General features: G+C 36.3%; 1 protein-coding gene across 1 annotated transcript in view; it reads right to left on the reverse strand.

The window, feature by feature from the left end:
• UNC5C (unc-5 netrin receptor C) overlaps window positions 1-23720 on the reverse strand; it is a 400199-nt gene that overhangs the window by 166656 nt on the left and 209823 nt on the right. The window contains exon 2 of the mRNA XM_030819147.1: window positions 12435-12656. Coding sequence (XP_030675007.1) covers window positions 12435-12656 — 222 coding nt within the window. The remainder of the gene's footprint in view (window positions 1-12434; window positions 12657-23720) is intronic.

The following is a 23720-nucleotide window of genomic DNA, read 5'->3' on the forward strand; positions in this document are numbered from 1 at the left end:
TCTCACGTCGAAGTGGTCATATTAAAACTCAGGCCACAGCATATGCATGGTTGCTGAGCACGTGGCAAAATTGCTATAGCAACACAATCACTAATTCTGCTCCTGAAATGTCCATTTCAGTAGCATGTTATCTAGATGAAGAATGGTCCTTGGACTCCTGCTTCTTATTGTAGCCTCTGCGTGGGCCTGAGGGTGGACATAATTTGATTTTTTCTCTTCTGAATTTGGAAAAACACACACACAAATATGTGTGTCTGTACTTAACATATCTACTTATATGCATATTCTTGATTAAATTGTATTAATCAGTGCTTTCATCTTCACTGTGGAAAGGAAGAGGAGTTATGTGTTACGAGTAACTTTGCCCTAAGTGTTAATTGGCAGGGGAGAATTCCTTTATGTTTCTTACACTAAAAACTCTCACTGTATATAATTTTAGAAAATTTCTCTTTTCCCCTAGTGAAACACAACTTGCTAAAATTGCATTGAAAGGTGTAATGTTTTCTCACCTTTACTTTGCAATCGTGTTCTAGACCACATCTGTGCAATAAATACGTGCTAGTGAAATATTCTGTACAGTATGAAATTCAAACACTAAAAATCTTCCCCATGGGATATAATTAAATTAAAATTACATAGTTCTGCAAATAGGATATAGTCGGGGTGCTTTGGAGTACATACAGGGTCTATAATACTGATATTTGCAAATATCAGAATTACCAAAAATGAACAAATAACAATAACAATAAAAACTTCATGACAACAATAGATTAGAAACAAAAAGAATCTAAATGTGTAGCCTAAAAATTTTCAATTTTCTCTTCTTTTTGTAAGTTAGAAAAAGAATGAAAACAAAAACGTTTATATCCAGAAGGTGAGCCCAAATAAGTCAGCTAGCAGAGGTTCATCTGCGTGATATAATGGAAGCAACTGCAACAAAAAACGTAAGTTCTGGAACTCTGATCTAACCATGTTTTTTTAAATTGCAGCTGAGTTTATGTTGGCCATCTTAGCCCAGGTGTTTAAAGACAAAGTCAATGTGAAATAAGGATGAATCAATTGTGAACACTAATAAATGAAAAATAAGCTGAACTATATAGTTCGGTATCCCATGGGGAAGATTTTTAATGTTTGAATCTTCATACTGTATAGAAGATTTTAATAGCATATATTTATTGCACAGATATGGCCTAGAATATGATTGCAAAGTAAAGGTGAGAAAACATTACACCTTTCAATCCAGGACAATTGATATTCTGTTATGACTAACCAGCAACTACTATCTTGTGACGTTATCAGATTAACTCAGTGAAACAGCCTTCAGGTACTACATGGGTCCTTATCAATTTTCTATTTTTATTTACTCAGCCCTGGGGCCAGCCTCATACTGAAAAGAAAAGTTGTTAGTTTCTGGTATTGAAATAAGTACCTCTGAGAAAGAAATCAAATAAATAATTGATTTAAATTCCAGAATCATTTATCTTCATTGGCAGACAACTGTATTACAGATATAAAGCTCCATTCTTGTAAAGGCAATACTCGCACTGACTTAAATAACAAATTATAGAATGAGGTTCAAGTAGAGTTTTCAAATTTTATGCATCATTTACTAAAATATAAGCAAAACCCACATAACTTCCTTTTGAAATTGTTCACTCTGTTAATGAGAACTGAGTTTAAAATGATTACATGGAGAATAACAATTGGTGTGATAGGTATATTTATTGTATAAAGTAACTCTTCTTACAGAAGATTAAGCCATCTTTATGTATTCCTCAAATTACCTATTCATGAAATATTCCAAATACACACTGTTGGTTTGTCTCACTAAATTTCAGTTACACAAATTTAGTAGGATGAGTAGCTATAATCTCAGAAAATAAACTGTCATTGATCATTGCCTGTGCTTAGCACCTTGTTGTAAACTACAGAAAAGAAAAAGCTTTACAAAATATAAACTATGCCATACCATTCCAATCTAGTTGAAGAGACAGAGATTACATATATTATATATACATGCACATCTATTAATATATGTATACATAAATATAACTTTAATAAATAACACATGATATTGAATATAAGACTGTGATTTTTGCACTTCAAAAATGGTTGAATATTGGCCAGGCACGGTGGCTCACGCCTATAATCCCAGCACTTTGGGAGTCTGAGGCAGGTGGATCACCTGAGGTCAGGAGTTTGAGACCAGCCTGGCCAACACAGTGAAACGCTGTCTCTACCAAAAATACAAAAATTAGCTAGGCATGGCGGCAGCATCTGTAGTCCCAGCTACTTATGAGGCTGAGGCAGGAGAATCTCTTGAACCCAGGAGGTGGAGGTTGCAGTGAGCCAAGATCATGCCACTGCACTTCAGCCTGGGTGACAGAGTGAGGTTCCGTCTCAAAAAAAAAAAAAGAAAAGAAAAGAAAAGTCAAAGGTCAAATATTGATAATTTGAAGGTTGAATATTGATAATATGAATTATCATAATATTTCCACAATCACCATGAGTGTAATGAAAATGGAAGTACAAATAACAGAAATGAGGACATATTTACCTATGACTTGGGTTTATATATAGAAAGATTCATTCACAGTATTGCATTGGAGATACTTCTTTAAGAATGAGTAAGATGCTGACAGAGGTGGAGTGAAGACAAGTATGGTATAAGGGATAGTTAATTCATTCAAAACGTATTTGTTGAGCCCCTATTAAGTACCCAACACCATGTTAAGCAGGAACAGGAACAGTAAAAAACACAGACACGACCCCGGATTTCATGGAGCTTTCTCTTCAGCTGTAATGTTTAGAATAAAGAGGGGAGAGATGTGATAATTGTCTTTTTCAAGTTATCTAAGACTAATAATAAGAGGACAAGATGTGAACAAACTTATTTTCTGAAGTTCCATCTGATGAAAGTAGGTCCACAAAGTCAAGACAATAAAAAATTAGTTTCACTCAATTTAATGAAGAGCATGCCAATAATTAATTAAGCTGAACTAAATGACTGCCATAGTTCTCAAAACTTCATGTTTCTATGATTATAATGCTCAAAAGTGTAAAGAAAAGAGTAGGCATCACTTGATAGAATTCATACAGATCTCCCGTAGTTGCCCTTTGACAATGTGTGAGCAGCATTTCCTAAATCATCTCCTGGTGTGACATTAAGATCTCATGATATTGCAATAGAGATTCTGTGAAAAAGATTACAGTCGACAAACAGTAAAGGTTTTCGGGTCAGGCGCAGTGGCTCATGCTTGTAATCCCAGCACTTTGGGAGGCCGAGGCAGGTGGATCACGAAGTCAGGAGTTCAAGACCAGCCTGGCCAACATGGTGAAACCCCGTCTCTACTAAAAATACAAAAGTTAGCTGGGCATGGTGGCACACGTCTGTAGTCCCAGCTGCTCGGGAGGCTGAGGCAGGAGAATCACTTGAACCCTGGAGGCGGAGGTTGCAGTGAGCCGAGATCATGCCACTGCACTCCAGCCTGGACGACAGAGTGAGACTCCATCTCAAAAAGTAAATAAATAAATAAATAAATAAATAAATAAGGTTTTCCCACTACAGACCTTTCCTGAGAGTTTCACATGCTAATACGGAGGTCCCCAACCCCCAGGCCAGGGACCAGTACCGGTACCGGGCCACACGGCAGGAGCTGTGCAGCAGGTGAGGGAGCATTACGTCCTGAGCTCTGCCTCCTGTCAGATCAGTGGCAGCATTAGATTCTCATAGGAACACAAACCATATTGTGAACTGCATATGCAAGGGATATAGGTTGCTTGCACCTTATGAGAATCTAATGCCTGATGATCTGTCACTGTCTCCTATCACCCCCAGATAGGACTGTTGCAGAAAAATAAGCTCAGGGCTCCCATTGATTCTACATTATGGTGAGTTGTATAATCATCTCGTTATATATTACAACGTAATAATAATAGAAATAAGGTGCACAATAAATGTAATGCACTTGAATCATCCCTAAATCATCCCCCTTCCACTTTGTGGAATAATTGTTTTCCATGAAAACGGTCCCTCATGCCAAAAAGGCTGGGGACTATCGTGCTAATATACATTTGCTATGGTCTCATTCATATCCCCTCAAATTCGTATGTTGAAATACTAACTCCCTAGGTGATGGGATTAGGAGATAGGGCCTCTGGAAGGTGACTAGGCCGTGGGGGCAACTGTCATGAAGAATGAGTTACTGCTTTTATAAAAGAGGCAAGACTGGCAACTTTTGCCCCTTCTGCCATGTGAGGACACAGCAAGAAGGCACCATCTAGAAGGAAGCAGGCCCTTATCACACAACGAATCTGCTGGATCTTAGATTTCCCAGCCTCCAAATCTGTGAGACATAAATTTCTGTTCTTTATAAACTACCCAGGCTGTGGTATTTTGCCACAGCAGCCCAAATGGATTAAGATGACTTAACACTTTCTCCAAAAGGGGAATATAATTACTGCAGTGTTTCCTAAATTGGCTGCAAAGCTTTTGTTTTCTTGTTTTCCAAAATAACATCTATTAAGAACTTATAAGACACTGGTGGTTTGTTGAACACAGTTTAAGAGGAAAAACCGTATCGGCTTACTATATAAGGCATGTGGTAAAGGTGAAACTATGGGACAAGGCTAGAAAGTTTGATTAGGAGCCAATTATACTGAAGACTTTGAAGATAAGATCAAGGAGGGTGTGCTTTATTTCATGGACGAAGGGAAATCATTGTATATTTTTAAGAAGTGGAATGACAACCCCTTGGAAAAACCATTTGAACACTTGTTTTTTAGGCCCATAACTACTTGGAGAATAAACTGCTGGAAAAAGAAAAAGGCCAAAATAAAGATGTAGGTGGCTATTTAGATAATCAAAGAGCTATATATTAAAGAGTAGAAGGGGAGTAGAAGCAAGACTTGAAACAGGAGGATGATTTGAAAATAAATTGGCAATACTTGATGATCATTTTGCTTGTTGGAGTGAAGGATGAAGCTGAGATTTTAATTTTTGGCGCCTGGAAGGAGAGAAGAGGTATCTGAAACAGGAATACAAAAGGAGGAAGATTTTCAATGTTCCCACTCCTGCAACAAATGGGGACTTGAGTGAGCACAGTATACCTAAGTCGAGGTTTTGATTAGAAGCAATTCACTTAAATTTATGCCCAATTATAGCTTCTATTCATCAATTCTTTTTTTCCATTAACGCTCACTGTTTGCTAATTGGCCAAAGAGCAAAGGCCTTCAAGAATGAAAAACCAGACCCTAAGCACTAGCTTATGTTATTATGTTAAAGAATTACAAAGGCCTGCATGTGGAAAATCTGAGACAAGGCAAGGAAGGCAAAGAAAAACATGAAAAATGCACATACAGCTGATACTCTGAAGCAGCCCTTCTCTTCCTGGGAAAAGAAATAATTGTATTGCATAGCTCTTTTTCAGACCAACTGTTCTGTGTTCAGTAGTTGTGGTAAAATTTAGGGAGATAGAAGGCATAGGGCCAAGAGCAAAGGTTTTGGAAGCAGAGAGCTCTGGGTTCATATCCTGGCTGTGTCACTTCCTCATTAGGTGATTTGAGGCAAGTTTGTTTCTTCATCCTGCTGAGCCTCAGATTTCTAATTTACCAAAGGAGAATCTTAGAAATTATCTCATAAGACACTTGTGATGACTAAAGAACAGAATACATGTAAGGTGTTCAGTATAAGGCCTGGAACTTTTATTTTTGTTGTGTTGACCTTATTGATATTTTCGGCTAACTTGAGAATAATTAAAGATGAAAAAGGAAAATCTCAGGGATTATTAAAATTTCAACATAACCATGGTTTTCTAAACTCCTTTGCTTCTTCACAGAGAAAAAAATATTTGCTTTTAGATGGTAGATCTTAGGTACCATGGAAACAAGAGTTGAAAAGGCTTCAAGTAAATAGAAGGCGAACAGCTGAGGCTGTTTTTCTTGAAAATGTAACCACAAAATATTGAGTAGATCATGATTTCTATGGAATTTTGAAGGCAACATAGGAATGTATTACTATATTACCAAGTCAAGAACTTTCAAATATTGAAAATTTCTAAATGATTTATTATAAGCTGCGTTCCACTTTTCTGTTTCTTATATTACATACATGTAAGAAATGCAACTGTGGTTTAAATGATGGAAAGGCAAAGAGTAATGGTAATGAATGATCTTCAATCAGTATATTTTGTTATGATCAATGGATAGATATGCTCAGTGAGTATAAATAATTATTTGCTTCCTATGTAATGATTTCATAATTTAAAAGAAAATTTTAAGAGTTGGAGAATTTTTAAGTTTTATTGTCTTGCAGTTTTTTAATATGAAGTTACGTTTGATAGATATTTTATTGAATGTAGTCAATTTTTCTTAGTCTCAAGGTAATGTAGCTTGATTGTCACTAAATATCCTTCTAAACATGATTATAAGGCAGAGGTATGTATAAAAACAACTTGTTTGCAATGTTTTTTCTCTGTCTTATCATAGGATAACCAGGTCTGATGTTTTCAAATACTAAGAAAATTTACCTGATTTGAAATACATTTCAAGACAATGTATTCTAACATTTCTTGCTATTAAGAACCACTAAGTCCCCAACAATACTACAGTCAGACTCCAGTTGAGAACCAAAGTTGCAGGGTGGATCTAGCTTCAGGGAAAACCCCCCAACCTCCACCCCTAAAAAAACAAATGCCTTTATTTCAGTTGCATTCACAATATTTCTGATCTCACAGGAAAGCAAAAAGCTTTAACATAAAAAGCCTACAAATTTCTCCACCAATATTTATCCATATCGGGGATTTATGATAGCAGGCAAAGACAGGCAATAAAGTGGTATGGGCTTTTTTTCAGGTTTCATTATTTATTATGAAAATAACACATTCACAGGATTGAAAAAAAGCTCAAACAATAAAAGTCCCTTTATCACCCCAGACTCTAAGCTGTCAACTGGTTGTTATATGTTTCTCCAGAAAAATTCCAATGCACATACATGCATCCTCTTTCTTTATACATGGAAGCATATCACACACAGTGTTCTCTGCTTTGGCTTTCATTCTCAATTTTATCTCAGAGAGTTTTCTATAGCTTCATATCTGGAGCAACCTCTTTGTTTTAAAATGTATTATGGCCAGGCATGGTGGGCCTCTTCCCCTGTAGCTCCAGTGATATGGACAGGAGGCAGGGAAATATTGAGTAGAAGACAGCAGTTCCCCAGCAAAGGCCCCACCCTCAAGCCTGGAAACTGCAGCCCCCTGTTTTCCTGCCCAAGTTACCTTTTTGGCCTGCCCTGCACCCCTATCCTGTGTTCGCATAAGCCCCAGACCTTAGCTGGCAGGGAGACAAGCAGCTGAATGTCGAGAGAAGCAACTGAGCATCGGAGACTACAGATAGACGCAGTATAACTTCTGACTGCATGACTTTGGAGAGGAGCCTGGCCACAGATGGCCAGGCTTCACAGAAAGATCACCTTCTTCCCATACCATCCTCTTTCCAGCTCCCCTTCTGCTGAGAGCCACTTCCGCCACTTAGTAAAATCCTCCACAATCATCACCTTTCAAACTGTTCCTGTGACCTGATTCTTCCTTAATGACAAAAAAGAATTCAGGACACACTGGGTGCAGGAACCCAAAAAGGCTGTCACGCTGACTCTTCACGGAGCTGTTAACATTTAAGCCATCTGTGGAGGCAAAGCTAAAAGAGCAATTGTTTATAACACATGTCCTCTGGGGCTCCAGAGCTCTGTCACAGGCAACTTCTACTCAGTGCTGCAGGCTGGTAAAGGGTTCCTTCCTGCTGGAGCCCAAAGGCACTTGCCCCAGCTCCTGCACCCGCTCACCTGCATGCTCCTCCTCTCGAAAGGTGTTTGAGTGTAGCTTAAAGAGTAAATGAGCCATACCCCTGTTGCAAGTCCCGGAAGGGGTCGAGGGAACTCTCCTGTCTCACCAGTGCATTGGGAGGCTACGGCAGCAGGATCACTTGAGCACAGGAGTTTGGAGACCAGCCTGGGCAACATAGCAAGACCCCATCTCTACAAAAAATGAAAAATGAGTCAGGCATGGTGGTGTGCCTGTAGTTGTAGCTATTTGGGAGGCTGAGGTGGGAGGATCACTTGAGCCCAGAAGTTTGAAGCTTGCAGTGAGCTATGATCATGCCACTGCATTCCAGCCTGGAAGACAGAGGAAGACCCTGTTTCCAAAAAATAAAAAATAAATTTAAAAGTATCACAGTAGGGATAAACAGTCCCTGATATGCAACAGCAACAAAGGTTCAATGGACAAGCTTTGTGCACATTTGGAATTATATTTTCAAATAGTTCCTAGGTTTGTAACTACTCAGTGAAATCTATATACCTTTCAATATTGATGGTATTTTCAAATTGGCCTTCAAAAAGATTGTATCAATTTAAACGCCCATCAACAAATTATGCCTTTAATCAACACCATATATTAACAAATGTTTTGATCCTGATGACATCTCCTTAGATACTTAATTACCATTTACATTGCTGTTCCTGTATCTTGTTATATCAACAACTCTGCTCAATTTTCTATTGGGTTGCTGATCTTTTCTTTAAATATAGTTTAGGAGCTATTTATATATTTATAAAATTAGCCCTTTGGCTAATATATAGCCACAGATACTATAACTAGTTTTTAAATCTGTCTCTTGGTTTTGGTTGTGGTTTTCTTGCTTTGGATATTCAAATTTAATAATGCCTTCCTGTAAGACTTATAGATTATGTGTCTTAACTTAAAAGACTATGCCCACCACTGAAACCAACCAACCAACTGCCAAATTTTCTCCTAATGATGATGGTGATGGTGGTGATGATGATGATGATTTTAAGCCCCAACATCTAGCATTTATTTTATTCTAAAGAATGAGATAGATTCAAGTTTTCTTTATTATTTTTCTATTTCCAACTTCCTATCTTGTTGTATCAACTCACGCATTGAATAAACTATTTTCCTCACTGGTTGAAAAACTGATCTTTATTACATTCTAGGTAATGTAATAGGTACAAATGCCTTAGGTCTTTGAGTGTTTCTTGATCTCTATTTTAATCCATTAATCTGTATGTTTTGTCCTCTGCTAAGATCAAACTCTTTTAACTTCTTAGCATTATATTTATAATGAGTTGGGTTTTCCTCATTACTCTACTATTTAAGAATTCTCTCAGCTATTTTCCCAAATTATTTTTAATAAAATGATGGTGACATTACAGATTCATTTATAAGTATTAGACATTTAAACATATTCGGCCTTTCCATTCAAGAATATGTCTTTCCTTAATGTAAGTCATGATATCTTTTTTGTCTCTAAGTAGGATTTTTACATTTCCTTTACAAAATTCTGCAAAATGTTTGATAAGTACATACCTACATGTTTTCTTTTACATAGCTATTCTAAATGACATCTTTTACTGCATTTTAATTTGAATTGGCTGTCTGTACATAGGAAAGTTGGTTGGTGATACAAATTTTTTATCACCTATTTTCTCTATTCTCTTGATTTGAAGATTTTTTTTCTTTTAAAATGCATACATTTTCCAGGAGTACAAAATCACACAATTTGTCATAAATGATAATTTTCCACTTTCTTCACTATTTTTGTACCTCTTCATTACTTGTGTTGTCTAATGGCACTGGCTAGTAGATTAGAATAATACCAATTAATAATGGTATCTGTGGGCATCTTTGTCTTTTTCCTAACTTCATTCTTTTTATTTGTAGTAATTTATGGGATATAAGTATAATTTGTTGCATGAATAGATTGTATAGTGGTAAAGTCAGGGCTTTTGGGGTATCCATCCACCTGAATAACATACACTGTACCTATTAAGTAATTTCTCATCACCAACCCCCCCTCACCCACCTGCACCCTTCTGAGTCTCTGTTGTCTATCATTTCACACTCAACATCCACGTGTACACATTATTTAGCTCTCACAAGTGAGAATATGTGGCATTTGTTAATATATTTCTGGGTCTGAGTTACTTCACTTAAGATAACAGCTTCCAGTTCCATCCATCTTGCTGCAAAAGACATGGCTTCAGTCTTTTTTATGGATGAATAGTATTCTATTGTTTGTATATATCACATTTTCTTTATCTGATTATCCACTGATGGGCACTTGGGTTGATTCCCTATCTTTGCTATCGTGAATAGAGCTATGAAAAACATATGAGTGCAGGTATCTTTTTGATGTAATGATTTCTTTTCCTTTGGGTAGATGCCAAGTAGTGGGATTGCTGGATTAAATGGTGTTTTACTTTTAGTTCTCTGAGAAATCTCCATACTGTTTTCCATAGAGGTTGTACTAATATACATTCCCACCAAGTTTTTCCTAACTTTAAAGGTAATACCTACATGAGTCTACTATGTCAGCCTTTGGCTGGATGCTGGCCTTTTTTGTAAAGTTCTGGATGAAAATGAAAGCTCCCAATAAAGCTATATTGTATTTTACTCCATTCCTGAATCTCAGGAGAACTGAGAAAGTATTGAATTTCCTAAATCTTCTCTTAGTTCTCATCTATCTCTCCTGAATTTAAATGAAAACATGCAAACTATTTTAGTTCATAGTTAATTTATAAGGTAGTCTTAATCATTGATGTATGTACTATTAATTAATTTTGTGTACAATTATAAAAAATAAGGATTTCACAGAAAGGAAATCTCTCTCAATACATGTGTATATGTGTGTGTGGGTGTGTTACCAACAAAGCATGAAATTGCTAGAAGCGTTCGACATTAGAATAGTTTTGCTTCTATTTATAATCTTCCTATACAGTCATCTCATTATTTTAGTAAAGATAAGCCTGAATATGTTGCAACATATTTGAGCTTTTGTGATTTCTTTCTCTTTTCTTGTATCATTAAAGCTTATTTGTTTGATATCTATACAAATACATGAACTGAAACAAATAAAACTCAATCCACTTGAGATTTTGAAGACATCTGGTGGAGTTATTTTCTGAGTAATTAGACCAAGAGGTGGGACAATTCCCTGAAGTAAGCTACCCTACAATTGGATACCCGGTTATATCTGCAGTCATCAGCTTGCATTCAGTGAGCATATTGATTCACAAATTGACAAGCAATTATGTAGAGTTGCCACCTGATTTTCCAAAGACCATTTATGTTATAAAGAATATGTCCTACATGCTTTTTAAAAAGTTGCATCTTCTCAGTCCTCTCATAGTCTGTTCTATTTCTTTATGTTCTGTCACCTCAATATGCTACTTATCTTGTCGGAGACCTTGAAAGTAGAAAGTAGAGCCCTCAAGTGCTGGTCTCTACTTGTCTCTGGTTAATCCAACACTTGGGCACAAATATGAATTATTTACAATTGGGATTTTGAACATGTGTATCCATTTTGGTCCAGAGAGATATCTATTAAGGGTAACAAAGATATTTAAATGCTTCAATTTTTGTCATGCTTGATATTCTTTGGCTTGAAAATGTTGAATAATAAAGTCTTAATACTTAAATATATGTCAACATTACAAAATCATAAGTCTGGAAGAGATCTGAAAGTTCAAAGAGTTATTCGCTCTGCTGGAGAGCAAAAACACATTCACTACCATGGAAAGATATATATGTTTCCAATTTAAAAGAACTCCAGGAGATTCCACAACTACCCTAACTTATCCATTGTGTAGCAGAAAATTGCTATTCTTTATATCTAATTGAAATCCCACAGGTTATTAGAATCTACTTCATCCTTTCTTTGCCTTTAGTATTTTATCTTTAAGGATGGTATTTACAGAGCAACAAAGTCAGGAGTTTTAACCATGCCAGGGGCAAAGATAATCAGATCAAGACCCTCTGAGAAAGGGCTACAATTACCATTCCTTCTGTTCATGGATCCTACACTATCACTGTTCTGAATCACCCTCAATTTAATTTTAGATAAGAGTTAGGAAGTTAGGATTCACTTTTGGATGTAAGTTATGAGTATAAGGTACTTTGAATCTACGACATTTACAAATCCTTAACAAATATAAGGGCAAACTACGCACATGGATTTTCGTTAGACGGTAATGTAAACACGTTCAATTTATCCTAGTTAAAAATGCTCCCCAGAACTCAGGATATTTAGATCTGACTACCACGCAAGTGCAATTCGAGAATGTTATTTGCTTGGGCATTTAACATTGTCAGTCTGTTCATTCGCATTATTTATCTTCTTAAGTATGAACCATGTTTTAATTTCATGTAGTCCAACAGGAAGCAAGTCAAGATTTATTCACACCATTTTACTTTTCAACATATGAAACAAGATCACCAAATCTTAACCAAACCAATTCAAAACTTTTTGTCAAAGAATAACTCCATTTTCCATTCCACTAATTGAAATAATAGTATGGCCACAGGCTAGAGTAGTGAGTAAGTGAATCTTGAACTGCAATGCAAATGCAATGGAAAACTCACCGGAAGTTTCATCTACTCTTTCATCTACTATGTGGTCCTTCTGATGAACCCACTCACTATTACACTTGAAATAGATCTGGGTGGCAGGGCTTGCTTTACAGTACAGGTTCACAGGCTTATTCTTCACAATATAAGCTTCTTCAGGCTCAATAAGGAAATGTGGTAGAGGCTCAGGTGGATCAGAAGGAAACGTTTCTGGGAGTTCATGAAAAAAGTCGTCGTCTGAGAAACAAGAAGAAAGTGGAAAATGGTTAACACATTGTAACAACTTGCCTTCTACTTGCTAGTCATGTAAAAATAATGACTTATAAATGCAGTAATTAAGTGATGCGAATGCCTGCTGTGTGCAAGGCAGTATGTTAGATCTATTGACTGGTCGTTTAAGGATATGGATTATTATTCCCATTTCTATACACAGCAAAACTCAACATCAGGGAGGATAAATAAGTTGCCCTGAGCACATAGGTAGTAAATAGCAGAGCTGAAACTGGAATTCATGTGTATCTCAATTAAAAACCATGATCTTCCCGATGTATCACTGCATTTCCCATTATAGAGTGTCACCCTTGAGAGCAGACAAAAGCAAGGGCAACTTCATTAGAAACATGTCTTTGAAAAGCATAAGGCTCATAGATAAAGCTTACATCCTTTGCAAGGAGCTGAGCAGAAATATTAGAAACTTTAATTAAGGATATTTACGTTCAAATTCAAATCTGTTGTTATTTTCAAAAGATGTCATTGTGTGAAATACTCATTCAACCCAAAATTTAAAAACCACTTTAGATAATTTGCACACTTTGAGATACATTTTAAACCTGGATTCTGCATGATTCAAAATAAAAAATTAACAATAAATGTGCTTTTTGTAATAAAACCTATTATTGTGTTTTACAGAAGTCAAGGTAAAAACAGTCTTTCCAACACATCATAAATAAGTTCAGCCTAATAATAATCTTCCAACTGGGACAGAGGAGAACAAAGCTATTACTAATTCCCCAAATTGGTTACAAATATGTAATGTGAAAACTCTGATGTCAAAATTAAAATTTTTTTACAAGTTCTTTAAGTGTACTTATATTCAGTAGTAAATATAGAGTATGGTATTGGTACTTAAAGGCTGGTTGCTCACATGTTGTGTTGAAAGTCATTTTATTTCTCCTTCAGTTGTTGCCCTGTGTTGGAAGATAGCCATTGGTATAGTGGACATCTGTCCACTAAGAAAACTGGCTTGGAACTTTTTTCATTCAAGTCATAAGATAGCTGTCAAATAGTAATGATGTCCGGTCTCTGCTAATCTATTTTGCAGTAAAAATTGACTTCACTTGCATCACTGACAAAACTAGCATTCTAAGCTGCCCACAGTAGTAAATTTTTGACACTGAAATGTAAATGTTGTTTCCTATACCTAGATATTTCTTCTCACTTTACCTCCTTAATTTGCTTTCTTTTGGCAGGGCATCATTTCTAGTTTTTCCATTGTTGAACATAAAGGACCAAAATTGTCAGCTTACTAAAGAATAACCTTGTTTCCATCAGTTGCAGCTCCTTTAGTCAATATGCAAGAACATTCAAGACTGCTTAAATAAACATAGCTCAGAAAGGCAAAGGGATGAGGAACTGAACTATTGACAAATCCATCAGCGTGAAACTGATGTCTTGAAGGTCTTATCCAATTTTTTTTTCTTCTAAAGCACTTACTGTTATATGTGATGATGGCCGGTGCTGATAATCAATGAAGCTCCACAAAACATGACTCAAATTCTATAGAAGTTAGCTGTTGTTTTTAATTATTACTATTTATGAAGGCAGAAGGTCAACTAGATTTTATTTTTTGACTATGTACACACAAAAACATGTGAATGTATTTAATAACTATATTTTTTTAAGCATGAAAAGTATGATAAATCTTTAAGCCATTGTTTCAGAAGGCAAAACTTGAAAAGGAATGATTGCAAGATATAGATGATTGTATACTACCTTACCTTATTCAATAATATAGCAAAAGTATTTAAATGTTCACCTGCTATAGAAAAACTTCATAGGCACTAAAAATTGATTACTCTGCCTTGCCAAAGCGTGTATCTCTTTCTTCTGATTGTTTTATTGTAAACTACTGAAAAGACAAATGGAAGCAAAATGAGTCACACATTTTCAAGTCAAAAGCAGCACTGTTAAATGCTGGGAAAAAAGTAATAATTTAACAATATATTTAGAAAATGTATGGGCAAACTAACTTTGTATTTCCTTAATTTTGACTTTTAAGACAACATGATCACAACAAGTAAAGAGAAATGAACCTATATCTTGGTTTGAGGTTTCACACAGTTATTGATTTTTCAAGATGTTTGTTAACACTTGAAAATGCAACTTATTAAGGAAGATTTCTATCATTAGAAATGTTTTAATTTAATAAATCCAGTTTTTCTTTACATATCATTATAGTTTCTGCAGAACCAATCCTTAAAAGTTTATCTAGAGAGATGCCTTAGCCAACCACAGCATATTAGTTTATTAAGATTTCCTATAATATTCACAGAGGAAATTCAAGCCTATGCCCTGGATGAATTCCTGTTATAGGCAATATGGCATATCACTTCTATTACTCAATTCAGTTGTTGAGAATGATATTAATATAGAAAATTCAAGACCTTGAGTTAGTAGATTTGTACAGTGGGACAGATATGATAAAATGCAAATAAGCTGATTATCAGTGGGCTCACCCCTGTTGTGAAATCCTTGCTTTCTCCACATACAAAAGATGACCTGGGTACCTTACTCAACAATGGAAGTTGGTCCCACCATCAAGTTAAACATACTAAAAGAACGCTTTCTGATTCTTGCTCCATACAAAACTGTCAAGTTACAGCATTAATTCTCAGATACAGTGTTATTTTAGAAATCATCTTTTTATGAAATTGTATCGTAACTTTTTCCTATTCTAGAGAAAGTTTTGAAAATGAAACAAGCCAGCCAATTCTCTTCAACTAAAATAATAGATGAAAACTTTAATTTAAACATCCAGCATGACTATAGCTACATGTATTTAAAGATAAAGTGATCAGCTACAAATACTATTTATCCTACATAAATATTTAGCTCCTCTGTGCAATGCATTTGCCAGTCATACAAGTGGAGAAATCTACTTTTCAGCTTTGCAATTGGTTTTATAAGACTATTACCAATTTTCAAAAAGCTAGAAATATACAACAAATGCTTAACACTAGAAATGAAACTCTTTGAAAGCAGGGACTATATTGTTTTCATTTTCATTTTCCATAAGTCTAGCACATTATATGGGGTTAATAAAAATCTTACAAATGCATGCATACTATACTAATGGCAACTTTGATCATTACTAAGAGATTCACAAGGGTTTAGAGTTTATAGTGCCTCAGATTCATTGACAATTATAAGATGTTTTAACAATAGAAATATCTACAAACAGGACTGGCTACAAAATTTGTGTGGCCCAAGGAAGAATGAAAATTCAAGATTCCTGGTTAAAAATTTATTAAGAATTCTGAGATGGTGACAGCAGAGCATTAAACCAAACACTGGTCCTGTGTGACAGCAGAGGTCACATACCCGTGAAGCCAGCCCTGTCTACAAATGTCAGTTAAATGAGCATCTCACTTCATGGAAAGTCTGAAAAATGAAATTGCATCTTTATTATTGGATATTCATTTTGGAACTTTGTTTTTCCCCGCTTCTTGTGGTAATTAGCTATTTTCTAAAGGAAAATACAATCGTTCAGACTGAGAAACTCAGGCTCATATCAATTCTCTAAGCAAGTGTATTTGCAATGGTGTGCAAAGGAAGGTGTGTGACTTTATATGTGTTTGTGGCCTTCCTTTGGATGTTCCCTAGTGCCCATCAAAGGGCCTCTGATCCAAAATAAGTAAAATCCCTGTCATGCTAAAATTTTTACTTTTTCAGGGCATTAAAGGACTGCTGAACCCATGGGGATAAGAAAGTCTGTGATTCCACCCTGAGGTGGTAGACTGTTTACTGAGATCAGTACTTTTCATTCAATTAATATTACCATACTACAAAAAAATCCCCACAAAACAAAATAAAAAAACAGCTTTATGATACTATTAAGGTCATGCTGTAAAACTTGAAGCTATCAAAAAATTGATTTTTTTTTCTTCAAGGACATCAGTGAGTACATCCTCTTACCACTTTATTTCTTAATATAAATATCTGAAGGAGTGACATTAGGGTGATAATAGGAATCAGTCTGTGAACAGCAACTTCAGACTGTGAACTTGTTTCTGGCAACATGCCACGGGTATCCCAAATTATTACATTTTCTATAAATGCACACCCCAGCTGCTGGTATTGACTGCATTGTGCTATCTGGGCAAAATGACTTGATTAATTAATTGTGAAACACGTTTTGTACATGTAGTTCATTCAAATTAACAAGGTAAAATTTCCAGAGTTGCTTTTGTTCTGTACATTGAATTCAGTATTAACTTAATGCTTTTTTGATTTAGATGTAATGCTATTATTCATTTTACTCTCCTCCAATATTTGACTTAATTTTCCACTTCCTACTATTACTCAATACTGACGTTCCAACAGTAGTACCATTTTTATCTTGATATCAATAAATCTCAGTATTTCCTTTTTTCTGTTATTTCACATAGGCTTTTGCTTTTTCATTTATATCCAAGAAGAGAAAGCTTTACACCATGTATTATTTTTATAGACTTTCATTCCACCTAATTCTTCACAGGAAAATATTATGCTATGAACATCAATCTAGGGAGCTTTAGGTTGCTGGTTTTACTGCTATATATCAAGCCTTAATTTTCATCAACTTAATACATAAGTTTCTATATTTCTGAATCATAAGACTTAAACTATTATTTCTTATATCATAAAATATAGGACCATTATCTCTTTGTCTGAGACTTGAAGCGTATTCTTCTGAAATGGAATTTACTTTCAAGTGATTCAAGAGCAATTTAAAATGAATGACTGCAAAGCTAATTTTATCTGCATTTGGCTACCCATCCATCAGAGAAATATTTCATGATATATTACAACAAAAGGCAGCTGGAATTAACTATTTGAATGAGACTCCAGCTTATTTTTAATATTTTGATTAAAATATCCTCAGGAAGACAAAGACTATGGTCTATATTTCAAGCAATATATTAATGGATTCATCATTTAAATTCGAGTCGTTGAATACATAATGCCTTAAATGTATTGCACAACTTGGAAGTACTGGATGATTTCTAACTTCAAAACAAACTTCTTTTTGCTTTTAAAGAAATACTTGCCAAATCATGCCCATACATTATTAATAACAATATACAGCTAATATGCTAGTTGATATCCACTTAACTCTGAAAAGGGGGCACCATCTTCTGCCCGCTTAAGTCTTCATGATCTCTGACTTTTATTAATTAATCTATCCTCCTGAGTGTTTTCCTGCCTATCATCTCTACCTCTGCCATGCAGTCTACAGTGTGCTCTTAGAAGACATTTTCACACAAACACATTTACCCCCTTTTGCAAATAATTTAATAAATGTAATGTAATGTTTTTTGCAAAAGAAAATTTTTGCTTACCAGATTAGCTAAAAAATACTCAATGACTGATGAGGAGGTGAAGAAATGTGCAATTGCATATACTGGCTGGAGTGTAAATGGGTATCAGAGAAGATAGAATTTGACAATATAAGTAAATATTGAGTCTCTGCATATCTCCAAATAAGCTATCCCACTTGTTGGAATCCATATTACAGACAGAATGACATGAAAATGTAAATACATATGTACAAAGATGTTCACTGCAGCATTATTTGTCTAAAGAATACACGATATATTACAACAAAAGGCAGCTGGAATTACTTATTTGAATAAGACTGAGAACAACTGACCACCAACTGAGGAATGGTTAAATAATTTCTGAAACATCCAAGCAAAATCACACTGGCTGGCCAATAAAAATAAGAAAGTGGATTTGTATGTATTGACCTAGAAGGGCGAGCAAATAAAACAAGTTTTTAGCCAGTTTGTATAGAATTATACCATTTTTTAGAAGAGAGAAAGAAAGAAATAGAGAGAAAGAAAAGAAAAGGAAAGGAAAGGAAAAAAAGAAAGGAGGGAGGGAGAGAGGGAGGAAGGGAGGGGAGGAAGCAGAGCAAGATAGCCAAATGGAAGCCTTCACTGACTGTCCTCCCTGCAGGAACATCAAATTGACTACATACATCATAAAGCACCTTCATAAGAACCAAAACTCAGGTGAGTGATCACAGTACCTGGTTTTAACTTCATATCACTGAAAAATGCACTGAAGAATGTAGGAAAGACAGTCTTGAATTGTTAATGTCACCACTCTCCCAACTCCCAGCAGTAGCTGTGAGGTGTGGAGACAGAATCTGTGTCCTTGGGGGAGGAAGAGGGCAGTGATTGTGCGACTTTGCATTGGAACAGAGTGCTACCCTGTCACAGCAGAAAGCAAAATGGGGCAGAATTCAGCTGGGGCCCACAGAGGGAGCATTTATATTGCCCTAGCCAGAGGGGACTCACCCACCCTTACAGTCAGAACCTGAGTTGTATTAAGCCTTTCCACCATGGGCTAAAGGCTGTAGGGTCCTAAATAAACTTGAAAGGCAGTCTAGGCCACAAAGACTACAATTCTTGGGCAAATAATGGTTCTATGCCAGGCTTGGAACCGGTGGACTTGGGGAACATGCTACCTAGTGAGATACCAGCCAGGATGGCTAAGGGAGTGCTTGTGCCACCCCTCCCCTAACCACGGGCAGCACAGCTGACAGCTTATGGGAGACATTCCTTCCCTCTGCTTGAGGAGAGGAGAGGGAAGAGTAAAGAGGACTTTCTTTCGCCACTTAGCTACCAGCTCAGCCACAGTAGGATAGGGTACCGGGCGGTCCTGAGACCCATATTCTAGGCCATAGCTCCCAGGCTACATTTCTAGAGCCGCTTTGGGCCAGAAGCAAAACTACTACCTTGAAGGGAAGGACCAAGTCCTGGCAGAATTAATCACCTGCTGAGTAAAGAGACCTTAGGCCCTGAATAATCAGCAGCAATATCCAGGCAGTACATGCTGTGGTTCTGGGGTGAGACTCAGAGACGTGCTGGCTTCAGATGGCTTCAGACTGAGCACTTTCCCAGCTGTAGTGAGAATTGACTGGGATGAGACTCCTTCTGCTTGAGAAAAAGGGAGGGAAGAGTAAAAGGGAGTTTGTCTTGCACCTTAAGTACCAACTCAGCCACAGTGGGACAGAGCACCACATGAATCCCTTGAGGTTCCCAATTCCAGGCCTTGGCTCTTGGATGGCATTTCTGAACCTGCCCTGGGCCAAAGGGGGATCCACTGCCCTGAAGGAAGAGTCACCACAAGCTGACTGAAGAGCCCTTGGGCCTTAAGTGCACATTGGTGGTAGTCAAGCAGTACTTGCTGTGGGCCTGGGGTGGCAGTGGCCATGGAAAAAGACTCCTCTGATGGTGGAAAGGAGAGGGAAGAGTGGGAGAAACTTTGTCTTGTGGCATGGGTGCCAGTTTAGCCACAGTAGAATAGAGTTCCAGGTTGCTGACTCCAGGCCTTGGTTCCTAGATGTTACCTCTGCACCTGCACAGGGCTGGGGGCAACTTGCTTCTCTGGAGGGAAGAACAAAGGCCTGGCTAGTTTTGCAGCCAGAGCCCTAGGGCCTTGAGAGAACATAGATGATAGCCAGGCAGTGGCTACCATGGGCCTTGGGTGAGACCCGGTACTGTGCTGGATTCAGGTCTGACCCAGCATCGTCCCAGTGATGGGTAGAGACAGGGATGCTTATGTCACCCCTCTTCAAGCCCTAGGCAGCTCAGTAGACAGAGAAAGAGACTCTGCTTGTTTGTTTGGGAGAAAGTAAGGGAAGAGACCAAAAGTCTCTGCCTAGTAATCCAGAGAATTCTTCCAGATCTTATCCAAGACCACAAAGGTGATATCTCTATGAGTCTGAAAGAGTCACACTGTTACTGGGCTTGGGGTGCCACCTAATGCACACATGGCTGGAGAGACCAAAAACTTAGATTACAACTCTTCAATGCACAGACACCAATAAACATCCACAAGTATCAAGGCCATCCAAAAAAACATGACCACGCCAAGCAAATTAAATAAGACACCACTGGCCAATGCTGGAGAGAGAGAGATATGTGACCTTTCAGAGAATTCAAAATAACTGTTTTGAGGAAGTTCAATGAAATCTAAGATAACATAGACAAGGAATTCAGAATTATATCAGATACATTTAGCAAAGAAATGGAAAGAATTAAACACAAGCAGAAATTCTGGAGCCGAAAGATGCAACAGACATACTGAAGAGTATATCAGAGTCTCTTAAAAGCAGAATTAATGAAGCAGAAGAAAGAACTAGTAAGCTTGAAGTTGAGTTATTTGAAAATACACAGTCAGAAGAGATAAATTAGAAAAGAATGAGAAAAAAATGAAGCACATCTACCGCAACTAGCAAATAGCCTCAGAGGGACAAATCTAAGAGTTATTGGCCTTAAAGAGGAGGTAGAGAGAGATATTAAGGTAGAAAGTTTATTCAAAGGGTAATAACAGAGAACTTCCCACACCTAGAGAAAGATATCAATATTCAAGCACAAGAAGGCTACAAAACATCAAGCAGATTTAACCCAAATAAGACTACTTCAAGACATTTAATAATCAAACTCCCAAAGACTCAAGGATAAAGAAAGGATCCTAAACGCAGCAAGAGAAAAAAACAACATACAATGGAGCTCCAATACACCTGGCAGCAGACTTCTCAGTGGAAACTTTACAGGCCAGGATAGAGTGGCCTGACATATTTAAAGTGCTGAAGGAAAAAAAAATCTTCTTTTCCTAGAATAGTATATCAAGAGAAAATATACTTCAAACATAAAGGAGAAATAAAGACTTTCCAGACAAACAAAAGCTGAGAGATTTTATCAACACCAGACCTGCCCTACGTGAGATGCAAAAAGGAGTTCTTCAATTGGAAAGAAAATGTTAATGAGCAATAAGAAATTATCTGAAGGTGCAAAACTGACTGGCAATAGCAAGTATACGAAACACGCAGAATATTATAACGTTATAATTCTGGTGTGTAAACTACTCATATTTTGAGTAGAAAGACCAAAAGATGAACTGATCAAAAATAATAACAATAACTTTTCAAGACATAGACAGTACAATAAATAATAAATAGAAACAACAAGAAGTTAAAAAGCGGGGGGACAAAGTTAGAGTTGTTATTAGTTTTCTGTTTGCTTGTTTATTTATGCAGTCAGTGTTAAGTTGTCATCTGTTTAAAATAATGGATTAGAAGATATCATTTACAAGCCTCGTGATAACCTCAAATCAGAAAACATACACAAAATAAAAAACAAAGAAATTTAAAAATGCCACCTGAGGAAAAAACCTTCACTAAAAGGAAGACAGGGAGAATGGAAAGAAGGAAGAGAAGATGATTGCAAAACAAACAGAAAACAAATCACAGAATGTCAGGAATAAGTCCTTATTTGTGAATAATAATATTGACTATGAATTGATTAAACTCTTCAATCAAAAGACACAGAGCAACTGAATGGATTATAAAACAAAACAAAAAAATAAGACCCAATGATCTGTTGCCTACAAGAAACACAGTTCACCTATAAAGGAACACATAGACTGGAAATAAAGGAATGGCGAAAGATATTCCATGCAAATGGAAACCAAAAAAGAGCAGGAATAACTGTACAAAATAGATTTTTCAATACAAAGACTATATAAAGAGAGAAAGAAGGTGATTATAAAATGATAAATGGGTCAGTTCAGCAAGAGGGCATAACAACTGTAAATATATATGCATCCAACACTGGAGCACCCAAATATAATATATAAAGCAAATATTAGAGCTAAAGAGAGATAGACCCCAATACAGTTAAAGCTGGAAACTGCAACACCCTACTTTCAGCATTGCACAGATCATCCAGATGGAAAACCAACAAAGAAACATCAAACTTAATCTACACTATGGACCAATGGTCCTGATAGATATCTACAGAAAATTTCACTCAACAGCTACAGAATGCACATTCTTCCCTTCAGCATATAGATCATTCTCAAGGATAGAACGTGTGTTTTGCCACAAATAAGTCTTAAAAAATTAAAAAATTGAAATTACATCAAGTATCTTCTCTGACTACAATGGAATAACCTAGAAATAAATAACAAGAGGAATCTTGGAAACTGTACAAATACATGGAAATTAAACAACATGCTCCTGAACAACCAGTGGGTCAATGAAGAAATTAAAAAGTACATTTAAAAATTCACTGAAACAAATGATAATGGAAACACAACATACCAAAACCTACGGGATATGGCAAAAGCAGTACTAAGAGGAAATTATAGCTTTAAGTGCCTACATCTGAAAAGTAGAAAAACTTCAAACAAACAACCTAAAAATTCATCTTAATAAACTGGAAAAGCTATAGCAAACTAAACCCAAAAGTAGTAGAAGAATAGAAATAATAAAGATCAGAGCAGAAATAAAGGATATTGAAATGAAGAAAACAATAAAAAAGATCAATGAAACAAAAGTTGGTTTCATTTTCAAAAGTTTTTTGAAAAAGGAGACATTACAACATTACAACTGATACTATAGAAATTCAAAGGATCATTGGGGGCTACTATGAGCAACTATATGCTAATAAATTGGAAAATGTAGAAGAAATGGATAAATTTCTAGACACATACATTCTACCCAGATTGAAACATGAAGAAATCCAAGACATGAACAGACCATTAACAAGTAAGGGGATCACAGAAGTAATAAAAAGTCTCCCAGCAAAGAAAGGCCAGGACCCAATGGCTTCACAGCTGATTTCTACCAAACATTTAAAGAAGAACTAATATCAACCTTCTCAAACTATTTCAAAAAAATGAAGGAGCAGGGAATACTTCAAAACTCATTCTACAAGGTGAGTATTACCCTTATACCCAAACCAGAAAGACATACGGAAGAAATCAAACTACAGGTCAACATTCCTGATATTGAACATTGGCACAAAAATCATCAATAAACTAGTAGCAAACTGAATTTAACAACACATTAAAAAGATAATTCATCATTGCCCAGTGGGATTTATCCCAGGCATTCAAGGATAGTTCAACATACACAAATCAATGTGATACATCCTATCAAGAGAATGAAAATCAACAACATATGATGATGAAAACCCATTTGATAAAATTCAACATCCTTTCATGATACAAAGGCCACAACAAACT

This window comes from Nomascus leucogenys, chromosome 9 (assembly GCF_006542625.1).
Source record: "Nomascus leucogenys isolate Asia chromosome 9, Asia_NLE_v1, whole genome shotgun sequence".
NCBI lineage: Eukaryota > Metazoa > Chordata > Mammalia > Primates > Hylobatidae > Nomascus > Nomascus leucogenys.